At 41.6% G+C, this 13,860-nt stretch overlaps 1 protein-coding gene across 1 annotated transcript in view; it reads left to right on the top strand.

The window, feature by feature from the left end:
• STK17B (serine/threonine kinase 17b) overlaps nt 1-12,792 on the top strand; it is a 52,153-nt gene extending 39,361 nt beyond the window's left edge. The window contains exons 6-8 of the mRNA XM_075934222.1: nt 2,164-2,212; nt 8,091-8,270; nt 9,443-12,792. Coding sequence (XP_075790337.1) covers nt 2,164-2,212; nt 8,091-8,270; nt 9,443-9,755 — 542 coding nt within the window. The 3' untranslated portion in view covers nt 9,756-12,792. The remainder of the gene's footprint in view (nt 1-2,163; nt 2,213-8,090; nt 8,271-9,442) is intronic.
• The last annotated feature ends 1,068 nt before the right edge of the window (nt 12,793-13,860 follow it).

The following is a 13,860-nucleotide window of genomic DNA, read 5'->3' as shown; positions in this document are numbered from 1 at the left end:
AGATCTCTGGGGCTACACACACCAACTATCTATCATTAACATTTTAGGCCCTAGCCTATGCCCTGGCAGTATAAAAATGAGCTTTCAGCAGGACCATGATTGCAGATGGGGCAGTAGCTAGAACTGGCGTCACCAGTATTGACCCTTAACAACCAGGGTCAGGTTTTTTGAGACAACTGCTAGGCCGCAGGCACGTTTTTTGAAGACCTCCTTGGGGAAACATGCCAACCCAAGAAATAGATCTCTTCCCCACTTTTGGCTCACTGATCCCATTTCTACCATGCAGGGGGCCTAAATTACCTTAGACAATTGGGTCCTTCGCAATATCCTACTGTTAATTCCAGACCTGATCATGCAGCATCATGGTTGGCTCCAGCTCCCCAATCTTGAGTCTTTCTACCTCACAGCTTAGAAACTAGATGACTGAATCCACTGCAGCTTCCTTGCTCAGACCCCGGTAGGAGGTGGTTCTTAGCCCCCATTGATGGTTTTCTATTGCCATTTATGTAGCCAAGTGGAAAAGATTCTCAATTTTGGTGTTTGTAGAGCAATACCTCTCCAATATAATCTCCAGTTCCCTTCTCTTGGACTCCAAAAATTAAAGCAGCAGGGTTTGTCACTTTTGTCAAGAAAGGCTCACCTGGCTGCCTATCTTTTCACCCATGACAGTATGGCTGTTCCATCTTTAGTAGCTCAGTAGTGCAGCGTTTTCTTTAAAGGACTGGACAGGCTATCTCCTCCAATCTGGCCACTGATCCTGGATTTGGGACCATGATCTAGTACTTTCAAGGCTTATGGAGCATCTGTTGGAGTCCTTAGCAAGATGCTCATTGTTGTGTCATGGAAAGTAGCTTTCCTGGTTGCTATAACTTCAGCCAGAAGGTTTTCTGAGCTGAAGGCCCTCCCCATCCAACACTTATATACTGTCTTTTACAAAGATAAGCTGTAGCTTTGACCGCACACAGCATTCATTTCAAAAGTGATTTCAAATTTCCATACCAACCAAGACCCATTTCTTCCAGCTTTTACCCCAAAGCCTCACGCTAACATCTACAAGCAGAAGTTCTGCTCTCTGAATGTTCGCCAAGCATCGGCATTTTTTATTAAACGAACTAAGCTATTTTGCAAGTAGAACTAGCTGTTTGTCACAATAAAGGGCAAGCTGAAAGGCCTACCACTGTCATCCTAGATTATGTCCTGCATTCAGGTATGTTATGATCTGGCAAAATTTCTGCCCTCGTGCTGCTGGTGCATTTCACCAGAGCCCAGGCTTCTTCTGTGGCCTTTCTGGCCCAGGTCCCAGTTCAGGACACCTGTAAAGTGAAAACTTGGGGTAAAGTGATCAGCTGTTTGTCGGCTCAGCGCGGCAGCCATGTAAATTTAAATGAAGTGGCGATTATTTAAATCGCCGCTTCATTTTCCTATGCCTGGTAGCCTAATCTACATGCCTCTGGGGACAGAGGCATGTAGTCTAGATGTACCCTTGGTCCTCAGTCCACGCCTTCACTTCCCATTGTGATGTTTCCTAGCATACCAAGAACTATGCAGCATTTGGCAGAGCAGTGTTTCAATCAGTGGTTCCCTGATCTCTGACCCTGTCTCCCTAGGTCATGCCTGAGAATTTCCAACTTAGAATTGACATGAGCAAGCACTTGAAGAAAAAAATGGTTACTTACCTCTTCTGGCTGCTATTCTTCGTGATATAATACTCATGTCCATTCCAAGACCTATCTGTTGGAGTAATCTGGTAAGAGAGACTGGAGGTTAGCAGCAGTGTTTCCTGTAAGCTCTGCATGTGAGCGGATGTTCAGGAAAGGTTCAAAGGCTAGCTGATTAGCAGCTGATAGGGTTTTTGTTTCTATTGGTGGTGTGCATTCACACATGCCTCAGTGCACAAATTTATTCCACACATGGATGGAAAGAATTAGAGGAAACGTTGGTCAGTGGGGTCCTATATGTGGTGTTATGAAGGTTTGTCTCCAGGGAATGCCTGGGTAACTGCATGCAGCATGCACACACCTACTTGGAATGGATATATGCAAAACATCTTGAAGAACAACAGCTACAAGAGGTAAGTAACCATTTTTTACTTGAATAAGACTTAGCATATTACATATTTTGTAATCGTGTGTTTAAGGTTGTTGGGTTTTTGTTTCCCCCCAGCTCCAGAAATCTTAAACTATGATCCTATTACTACAGCTACAGATATGTGGTAAGCGTATTTCTTCTAAAGATAATACCCTTGCATACTTCCCCTAACACATCCTTTACTTTTCAGTCACTTCATATGGCAGGAACACTTTGGCCAAAATGTTAATATCCACTCTCTCTTTTTAAAATTTAAAGCCTTGTATATTTGTTGCATTTAAAAGTTAAGCTGCAGAAACAATATGAACCTTGTAGCAATATGTAGAATAGCGCACATGTGATGCGGCACAGCAGCTCATCTTATGTAGCACTCCCTGCATTGATTGTTCTGGTCTTGTGATGCCTGTCTCATGATTTGGCCCTCTGGTCAGGTCATAATTTAGGTCCACTCCTTCCAAGGGTACTGAGAGTCCAATAAATAAAAATCTAGTGTGGTATCAAAAGGTTTTCAGTCCCAACATTGCACCTCATGGTCACCACACCCTTCTGGTTGTCCTTATCTCCCTTTTAGATTCATTGGAGCACTTTCTATTGTGTTTGATACTGGAACCCTTCCCTCTGCTCTGGCTTTCACCGTGGGAACCCTTTAGTTGCAAGTATAGCTGTGTCTGTATTCAAACCTACCTCACTTCCCTGAATCTGTCAACAGCTCTCCACAGCCTCCTTAATCTCACCCTTCTTGCAAGGTTCTGCTCTGGAATCCCCCAGTAAATTTCAATGTAAAGCCATAAACTAAAAAACTATTCCTGCCCTCTTGTTTGATCTTTCCTCTCTCTGTTTTACGCTTTCCCTTGCTTTGTTCAACAGCTGAATATCTCGAAGGGTGCTCTTCCTGGAAGTCCAGATAGTATCTTTTCTCGAGTCTTCCCATTAGAGCAGGGATGGGGGAACTTTTTTTGGGTCAGGGGCAATTGACCTACATTAAAATCAGTCTGGGGCCGCACACAAGAAAGAAGCAAAAACAAACAAACCAACCCTCACTGATATAGCCCCTGTCTGAGAAGGAGAAAAACATTTCCCACATTCCCCTTGTACACCAGAGGGGCCCAGGCTAGTAGATTTTGCATGCTCCAGCCCAGTGGGGAGGTGGCAGGGGGTCTGGAGTGCCGGGGGAAAGCCCTGAGCCTTGGGTGCTGCATCCAGGCAAGCCAGGGGCCACATCTGGCCCCCCGGTGTTAGGTTCCTCATCCCTGCACTAAAGCCTTCTCCACTTAAATTGCTAGTTGTATCTTCCCAGACTTCTCTACTTGGGAGAGGATCCTAGGGCTAACCATCTCCTGGACTTTCTCATTGCAGCCTCTCTCAGTCCAAAAGAGTGATAGCACAGTTCCTCACAGTCTTCCTACAGCCTCTTTCTGCTGCAAACTTTTGATTACAGTTCTCTCCAAGTATTTCTGCAGGTGGGCTTCATCTGTTAAGTCTGACTGACCTGGCAAGTGGTCTTTCAGCAGTAAATTAATTTTTAAATTGCTCATCAGACACTGAAACTAATATCTAACAATCTTGTATCATATAAAATATTACTGCTAAAAAAAGGATTAATAGTGGCATGAACACAGGGAATCAAAAAGACATTAATCTCTCAAATCAGGCTTATGTCTAAACATGTGACCTGATTTTTGAAACAAGAATAGTGCGCATCAATGTGTACTGAACTTCTCATTTTTGTGACTTCCATCCTCTTTCCCTTCTTTCTCCTTTGAAATTTTTAATCTAGAAAGCTAACTGAATCTATACATCTTCATGAATATTAAAAAGTTGTTATTTTGATTTTGTTCCACATATCTTTACAGCATGTTCTTTTTCTGGAGTTATTTTACCCATAATCTGCTTATGGGCCTGGAGCATATTAAAGGCAGCAATAACAACTTCTTAACTCCTAGTGTTTTGTTGTGTCGAATAAGGATGTTAAGGAGCAGAGTATTTGTCTAATTGTGTCATCGATAAAATTTGTATCAACGACACAATTAGGCAATAAGGGGAGGCGCTCTGCAGAACCACGGCAGGTGGTTCTTACTACATTTAAAATTCAGAGCTGCTCCTGGACTGACACGAGCTGGAACTGCTCAGTCCTGGCTCGCGCCGAGTCCAGCAGCCCCTGTTTGTGGTCCGCAGAGAGAAGCTGCTCCAGCAGCTGCTCCTGGCTGTGGTCAGGCTGGGCTGCCGTGGCCAGTGGCTGCAGCAGGGGAGAGGGCAGGTGGCACTGCAGAGACAGTGCTGGTGGGAAACTGTCTTTTAAGTCATCTCCTCCCAGAACCGGCTTCTGTCTCATCTCCTCCCTGACCAGTGGGCCTACCCTGTCCTTGGTCTTCCTCTTGCTTCTAATGTATTTATAAAAAGTCTTCTTGTTTCCCTTTATTCCTATAGCTAGTTTGAGCTCATTTTGTGCCTTTGCCTTTCTAATCTTGCCCCTGCATTCCTGTGCTGTTTACCTATATTCATCCTTTGTAATTTGTCCTACTTTCCATTTTTTATATGATTCTTTTTTATTTTTAGATCATGCAAGATCTCGTGGTTAAGCCAAGACAGTCTTTTGCCATATTTTCTATGTTTCCTATGCAGTGGAATAGTTTCCTTTTGGGGCTTTAACAATGTCCCTTTGAAAAACTGCCAACTCTCCTCAGTTGTTTTTCCCCTCAGTCTTGATTCCCATGGGACCTTACCTATCAGCTCTCTGAGGTTACCAAAATCCGCCTTCCTGAAATCCATTGTCTCTATTTTGCTGTTCTCCCTTCTACCCTTCCTTAGAATTGTGAACTCTATGATTTCATGATCACTTTCACCCAAGCTGCCTTCCACTTTCAAATTCTCAATCAGTTCCTCCCTATTTGTTAGGATCAAATCTAGAACAGCTTCCCCCCGGTAGCTTTTTCAATCTTCTGAAATAAAAAGTTGTCTCCAATGCAGTCCAAGAACTTATTGGATAGTCTGTGCCCTGCTGTGTTAGCTTCCCAACGTATATCTGGATAATTGAAGTCCCCCATCACTACCAAATCGTGGGCTTTGAATGATATTGTTAGTTGTTTAAAAAAAGCCTCATCCACTTCTTCCACCTGGGCAGGTGGCCTGTAGTAGACGCCTAGCATGACATCACTCTTGTTTTTAACCCTTTTTAACCTAACCCGAACACTCTCAACACTTCCGTCTCCTATGTCCATCTCCACCTCGCTCCAAGTGTGTTCATTTTTAATATATAAGGCAACACCTCCTCCCTTTTTTCCCTGTCTATCCTTCCTGAGCAAGCTGTTACCTTTCATACAAACATTCCAATTGTGTGTATTATCCCACCAAGTTTCTGTGATGCCACAATGTCATAATTGTACTTATTTATTAGCACTTCCAGTTCTTCCTGCTTATTACCCATACTTCTCGCATTTGTATATAGGTTGATTATCAGTGATGCGCTAGAGGGGTTCAAGCTGGGGGCTGTATCTGATGACTAGTGGTGTTCTGTTATTTTCATTGTTGGGCCTGTCTTGAAGAAGCAGATGTCATGGTGTAGTTAACCCCTTAATCCCCAGGCTGCTGGCTAACCCTCATAATCATGACAGCGGAGTCTTGAGTTCTGGTCTGGCTCTGTCTGTTTGTTCACTTCCCAAGGTGGGTATTAGGGATGTTAGGTATCATGTAATTGAGTAGTCATGTAAACGCATGAAATCTTGGTGATTACACAACTATTCAATAGTCCATGAGAGCGGGGCCGGCAGCTAGCACACTCCCAGGGAGCCCCCTGCAACCCCATGCTGCTGCCTCTATATTGGAGGCAGCAGTGCGGGTTGGCAGCAGCCCCTTTCCGCAGGGGTCCGAGCTCCCCACGGATGGGCTGCTGCCACCCTGAGCTGCTGCCTCTGATACATAGGTGGGGAGGGGGGAGCAGGCGGCACCGCAGAGCTGGTGCTTGGGGGTGTGTGTGGCTTTTAAGGCAATTCCCCCTGGCACCAGCTTCTGTCTGCCCCCCTGTCACTGCCTTTGTAGGCAGCAGCAAGGGAGAGGACTGGCGGGTCTGCAGAGTCAGCATGTGTGGGGAGCCTGCTTGAAAGTTAGCTTCTTGTGCATATCGGCTCCAGCCTGCCCCCCTCACCCTCTGCACTGCTGCCAATGTATCAGAGGCTTCAGTGTGGTGGTGGGAGGGCAGCCTGATCTGGTGCTCATGGGGAACCTGCTTAAAGCCAGCTCCCCACGGGCACTGGCACCCGCTCTCCTCTCCCCTTCCTCCCACCTTGCTTCCTGAGCAACGGGAGGGAGTATGTGTAGTGGACAAGATTAACGGATAAGCCAAGGTTTATTGGTTAATCATGTAGTTGACTACACATTGACGTGTCAACTAGTGGGTATTTAAGTTTTAAGAGTGCCTGATAAAGATCTTCTAGGTGTTTCTGTGGGATTGGAGTCAATCTGGTTATATTTTAAGGCCTGGCTATAAACAATCTCTACGACAAAGGATAAATGGACATAAGTCAGGTATCAGAAATAGTAACACATACAGATCTGTAGGGGAACATTTTAACTTGCCTGGGCACTATGTTCTTCTACAAAGTAATTTCAGAAACCAACTACTGATTGAGAGTACAGAATTGACGTGATTCATATGCAAATTTGACACACTGTTTCCCTCTGTTTAACACGGACAATTACTGGGTGGTCTATTATAAAACCAGTCTTCTTTACATTCAGCATGTCATTGACATCAAAAGCTTAGTATGGGGCACTTCCAAGCCAACTCAATTAACCTCATTAGCTCCTGCACTACTATTGGTACATCCCCCTCCCTTCTTTTTCTGTTATAATTCTGATAATCCCCCTTTTTAATCCACTCAAGATCATCTAAAGTGGGTTTTGCTAACGAAAACTCATGATACTATGTATTTGTTAGTCTCTTAGCTGCCACAGGGCTACTTGTTGTTTTCATAACTACTGAAGTTCATAACCTGGAGCTCTTTAAACCGGGATAGCACGTAGTGGTAATATCACCCAGCAGGGCTGGCCCGAGCCCTTTTGGTGCCCTGGGCCCGGGTGTGCGGTGCTGTCTCCGGGCGCAGGGTGCATGCGCAGGCCCACCCGTGGGGCGTGGGCTCACCCCCAGGGCGCACGGCGCGTGCCGGCCATGGTCACTGGCGCGAAGCCCGCGGCCAACCCCGGGACACTCGGCACATGCGTGAGGCGCACGGTGCATGCGCTGCTCAGCTCCGCAGGGCCCCGCAGCTGTGGGGGCAAGGGTGCTGCTGTCCGGCGCCATGGGAGCCGGGCGCGCGGCTCCTGATGGCAGCTGTAAGGGATGCCACACACCCCTTACAGCTGCCATCAGGCGCCCCCTGTGGGTTGGCGCCAGGGGCAGCTGCGTGGCTCGCCCATGCCTCCGTCCGGCCCTGTCACCCAGTTTAGGTATTCTATTTCCACAGTGCTGAGATCCAACTTTGTAGTAAGGACAATCTTGACTTCTTGACCTTGCCATAGTAGCAATTCATAGTCACTGAGCATGAGGAAGCATGAGAATTACCTCTAGTCTGGCATTCCAATGCTCAGCTAGGATATGGGAGAGCTATTCCAGTGACTTGAATTTATAAAAGGTGAAACAAGAGATTGAGACTGGAATATTCTGGTATAAGTCTTAGTGCAGTGGCCAGGGCACTGTTCTACAATGTTGGACAAGAAGTTCAAATCCCTTCTCCACTTCAGTCTCCCTGATTAAATGGAGCAAGTGGTATACTAGCGAAATCATTTAATGTTCTGACTAATGCATTTGGAAATGCATGTCATGTATTGCATATATATGTAAACAAATTGCTTAAACAGTGACGTACTTTGGGTACTGCCAGTGGAATGAGACATAACAAAGCACAACCAACCAAAGCACCAGCAATAAAGGGGGAGAGTATTCATTTTGGTGTCTATTTTATTTATAATTTAGGATGAAAAATAAACTACATCTTGTTTTATTTCAGGAACCTTGGTGTAATCTCATATATGCTGCTAACTCAAGAATCTCCATTTGTGGGGGCAGATAATCAAGAAACTTTCCTCAATATCTCTCAACTCAATGTGGATTATTCAGAAGAAACTTTTGCATCAATTTCATACCTGGCGAAAGACTTCATTCAAAAACTTCTTGTCAAAAACCCAGAGTATGTAGCAGATCCATTGGTGCATTTTTCTATTTGTAAGCGTCTACCAAAACAAGTCCTTGATAGTGATTGAGGACTTGGTGTGACTGTAATATAAATGTGATAAAATTAGTGATTATTTAACATAAAAATGCTGCTTTCCATATGGATACAATCTATGTGGCATAAAATATTTAGAACAGGGATAGGGACCCGGATGTGGCCCAGCTTGCATGGATCTGGCCTCTGAGGCTCAGGGCTTCTCACCCTCCTCTACCTCCCCAGCATTGGGGAGCCTACGCTGGTGCTCCAGCCCTACCATTGTCCCCCTTGGAGGCTGAAGCACCCAAAATCTACTAGCCTGGGCCCTTCCCTAGGCCCTAGTGTGCCAAGGGGAATGTGAAGAATCTCTTTCTCAGTCGATGGCCATCTCAGTGAGGATTTGTTGGCTTTTTGGGGCTTTGCTTCTAATTTGTGAGCAGCCTGCAATTGATTTTTCTGTGGGTCAGTGGTCCCTGACCCAAAAAAGGTCCCCACCTGTTTTAGAATATGCTCGAGTCAAATGGAAAATCTGACTTTGCCAATGAGATCCCAATAATGGAAGTTCTGTTAAAATGTTGACTTTTAAAGTTATCATTCTGACTGCATATTGCATTAACTGGTGGCAAAGCTGTTTGTAACGGGTTTTTTACACTCAGTATGATGCTATTTGGTTAAATAATTTTACTTTAAAAAATATCATCATGGCTTCCAAATCAAATTTGAACAATTTACAAATAAACTAACTGCCAGATACTTGGTCTTGAATGTATTTTTGCTTATGGCTTGCAAATAATAGTCCTGCTAGCCAAATTTTACCTATAAATAAATGATTTTAACATGCAGAGACCAAAAGTTAGACTCTGCATTTGGATTTTGACTGAGTCAAACTAGAATCCAGGCACTCTCATAAAGTTCTGTTGGCAGTAAAAAGGCAGCAATCTGAGGATGCTGTAAAATTGTTGCCCTTACTGATACCCGTTGTGCAGCTAAGGCTTCACTCTTCAAGACTGTCCCTCCTTTATACATGTCAAAAACTCTTGATTTTTTTTTAATGTTTTGTAAAATAAATTATGTATTTCATATAAGATATTAATACTTCTACTCATGTCAGTAAAACAACTTCCTTTTAATTTTCTTTATTCTTATTAAAGAGAAAGACCATCAGCAGAGGCCTGTCTCTCTCATTCTTGGCTGAAACAAGGGGAATTCATACTATGGTGTAGTCCTGAAGAATCTTCCTGTCCTTCTCCAATGCAGGAACACACACAGTGTTCAGAGGAAAGGAATACCAAATCAGTTTGTAATGGTACCTGTGGTGACCGAGCAGATAAAGAGAACATTCCTGAAGACAGTAGTACAGTCTCTAAACGTTGTCGATTTGATGATTCAGTGCCACATCCTCAAGACTTCACAACAGACTTAGTATGTTACCATATGTCTGTCTGTACAGGTCCTCTGAACTGAATTTAGGATTATAATCCAGCGGTGAATATTATCAGATTGTTTTATCCATTCATGCAGCACAGTTATACTGGAAATGCACTTTTGAATAAGTCTCTATGTGGTACTTCCTTTTATGTCCATTGCTGGCAATGGCTTTTATTCCTGAGGAACTAGAGTTCTGGCATCAGAGGTACCTTATGTTTTGAAGTCAATTTAGTTGACTATATTTGCACTTTTCAAGTTTTAGTCCAAAAAAGTTTAACATAATAAAGTAGAGAATAAAAATATAAAAACTTTTGAATGTTAATAAATAGATCCCAGTTCAGCAACTTATAAAAATGCTCAAGACAAAGAGTGATCTAATATATACAGTTTCATTTTTGTGACTAAGACTTGATACTGGATTGAAGTGGAGAAACTGAAACTAATAATTTCTGTAGCCTTTCACTACAGGGATTGTGCCATGATTTGTTAAATGAAGAGTTTAAAATTCTTGGAATATTGGGATTATTCATTCAGCAAGTACTGTTTAATTTAAGACTGTTTAGCTGTGGTTTAAGAAAAATCTTTCTGCCTTAGTTGTCTGGGTCTACTTTGTACTATTTGTAATATGCTAGCATGAATATCTCTGGAATACTAGACTAGAATAGGGTAGGTTGTTGCTTTTAGTGCTGAAGATCCTTGCTTCATAAACAAATCTAATTATAAGAGTGTGAAAAGTCTTACACTGAAGTGCACGTTGAAACAAGTTTGTCTTTCAAAGAAGCTGTTGCCAGTCTCTATATGTACCCCGGATTCTATTGAAATACAGATTGCATAGTAAATTATAAATATCCCAATACCTATACTAGTTAGGGATGTTAATGGTTAACTGATGAGGGCTGAAGCAGTCCCCTGCCCACTGCAGTCAGTGTGGTGAGGGTACTCCAGCCCGCAGAGAACATTCCCTCTCTGTGGGGGATGGTAACTTCACTTCTCCGCTCCTGTTTAATCAGTTAATGTTTAACTGGTTAACTAATTAAATGCGATTTATTTGTATTTACATCCCTAATACTAGTTCAGTGTACGCCCCTCATAAAAACATCAAAAATGAGACTGATAGCAGCATATAGTCATTTATTGCCTGTGCAACTACCATAATCTGTATTAAGGATGTATTAAAAACCCAATGAAGGCGTGGGGAGAAGTGTGTGTTAATTTGCTTATATAGTAACTTTTCCAGCCATACTATTTTTCCTCAAAGTACATAGACTCAGGCCAGTGTTAAGAAATTGCTAAATTTCAGAACTAAAATTCAGAGCTCTCAATTATAAATCTATTAGTTTTTGAAAACATTCACACATACTTTCTGTTTTGCACTTTCCATCTTATAAAAATAAGCAGCGTGGCTTTTGTTTTGTTCTTGTTTTTATTATTATTATTCCTCTTGTTCCCAGGGTCTGAAAAAACACCGTATTATGCCAAGATTCAGCTTGGAGCATATGTTGATCAGGTCCTAAATTGAAATGCTGACAAGATATCCTATCCATTATAGCACTAAGAGTATAAAAATTAGAGCCTTTTTTCATAGGGAATACAAGTAATTAAAGCTCTTTGAAATATTATGAAAGTAAATGGCACTTTAAAGTATTTCCCAGATCTTTGAGTCTGCATTGCTTAGACTGAATTCTCCTCAGTGTGGCTGTCTCAATTGTCCTGCATAAGGAGAATTGTGATATGTAGTTAGTTGCAAGATGTTTCCTCAAATGAGCATTTAGACCCTGGCACATTTAAGCAATTTCCAGCTAAAATTGAAGAAAAAAATACCAGATATTAATAAAATGAGCATTTATTATTTCAGTATGTAGTAAAATGTAGTATTTTAAGTACCTTTATAATCAAATGATGGAATAAAAATATTTTAAGACATTTGTATAGTAAATCTGACTTAAGAGACAGATTAATCCAATCATGTTCTCTCTATTTGGATAATACTCCTATTGATCTATATGGAAGTTACAACTGAGTAAAGTGTGAAGGATCAGGTCTTAGACCTTTGATACTTTAAAATCCAGCCTTCTCTGCTCTTCATGGAGATGGATATCCATGTGATATTGCTTTTAATATCAATGTGCGTTCAGGTATAACGAAGTTGAGCTACCTAGTTATTAGGGGACTGCACTCATTTCTACATATTAATGTTATGTAATGCATATGTTGTTATCTATAAATTGATAAGTGAAAAATAAAGTAGACTTTGTGGAAGCAGTTAATAGACAAGTTAGACTGTATTTAGGTGACCTTTTTATGAATTTTGGAAGTCCTTGCTTTTACCCAATAGATATATTTTTATATTTAAAACTATCACGACCATCTTCTCACAAGAACTTTATCTAATTATAGTGTATTGAAATAAAGGTATTTTTATACGTTCAGAATTGAAAGTTTATTTAAGATGAAGGGAGGAAATGTCAAAACAGTACAACAGATGCAGCAGAAAAAAGTTTTAACAAATAATTGTAGTTAAACTATTCAAATTATTGCAAAAACTGGAAGCTTTCACAAATTAATGAGAGAGGTTATGCAAAGTATAGTCATAACCATATATACCAGCACTTTAACAAAACAAAACACAGAAAATATTTCAGAAAGAAGCTTTTCACCATGGTATTGGATAAATGTTTACATTTGTTTTTGTGGGTGGGTTGTTTTTCTGGTCTTAAGTTATCTTTTAATTTTGAATAAACAAACGTAAGTGGAAATGGAGCTTTTTCATATTTTGTAGATATCTATTTTGTATGTAAATACAAAATATAACTGGTCAGAATTTTAAATTGTTTGTATTAATATAAATGTTTAATTTTATAAGAATTTTGTATAGAGCATGCCATAATTATCTTTAACATATAGAATTTCATTTAAAGAACAATTTTTCTTTGCTAGCCCATCGTGCTTTATGTCATGTTTTGGGACTAACAAAAACATGTAAATGGTAATATTTTATGAAGATATTGGATGATGTTTCTATGCAATTCCTGAATTCTTTTGAATAAACATTTTGTATTGAAATGTGACTTTATTCACCAATTTGTATGTGTAATTTTTTTCCTAATGTCATGTGCTCTGTGTAAAGTCCACATGATAAAAAGTTAACTTTTTGAAGTGCCATCATGTTCTTATATTTATTCATTTCATATTTGGACTGTTGCTTACATTTGAATCTAGATTAAATCTGAGGGGAAAACAGTGTTTCTGCTTAATGTACATTGAGGGTCAAAACTCTTATCTTGTTATAGTTTAATTTTAAGTATAAAATGTTTAGAGGAAAGAAAACATCTATATATTTGAGAAAGTTTCTGTTTGTCCACGAACTCCTCCTACATGGTCAGAAATTCAATATACAGCATCCTCTTTTATCCTAAATGAAAGCTAGGGATGTGAAAGAATAAGCTTGTAAAATGATTTGTTTAGCTAGCTAACCACTGGTTACAGGTGGGGGAAGGGTAGAACCTGCTCCGGCCCTGTCCCTGCCTTGGCTGTGCGTGGCAGGAGGCTGCTCAGGCCCTGACCCAGCCTGAGCTGCAGGGGACTGCTCCCACTGGCAGTGCCCTCTGATTAACTGGTTACCCAGTAAGCATGCTGGTAAGGTATATGGCTACTAGGTAACCTGTTAACCATTTAACCTTTAATATCCCTACTTTTAGCAACATAAGGGTCTGGTGTGCCAGGAAAAATGGGATGTGCCTGGAATGGAATTGCTTTTCATAAAACCATACAGAAAAGAGACCATCACCAGGCAAGTGAAAGAAGCTGGCTGGGGGAACTGCTCCCCCACATCTTCAGCACCCTTTAGGGAGGACTAAGGCGGCAGGGCTGAAGCTCCCTACCCCCAGATTCGTACAGGGTCACTTGGATGTTCCCATTCATCTGGGATTGAGGGGAAAGTACCCTGTTGCCACATTCCTCAGTCAGGCTGGGGAGCGCAGTAGCAGACGAGCTGTGCACATTGCTCTTGCTTTCTGACAGGGACAAGGGGAAGAGGAAACAGCCCTGCAAATTTCAGGTGGAGATTCCTCTTAAATACACACACATTCCTTTGCCCTGAGCTCCTCCTTAAGTACCCTAGCAACATCAAGTAAATGTGCTG

The sequence above is a fragment of the Pelodiscus sinensis genome, chromosome 7, assembly GCF_049634645.1.
Source record: "Pelodiscus sinensis isolate JC-2024 chromosome 7, ASM4963464v1, whole genome shotgun sequence".
NCBI classification, from domain to species: domain Eukaryota; kingdom Metazoa; phylum Chordata; order Testudines; family Trionychidae; genus Pelodiscus; species Pelodiscus sinensis.
This window is presented reverse-complemented; position numbering and strand designations above follow the sequence as displayed.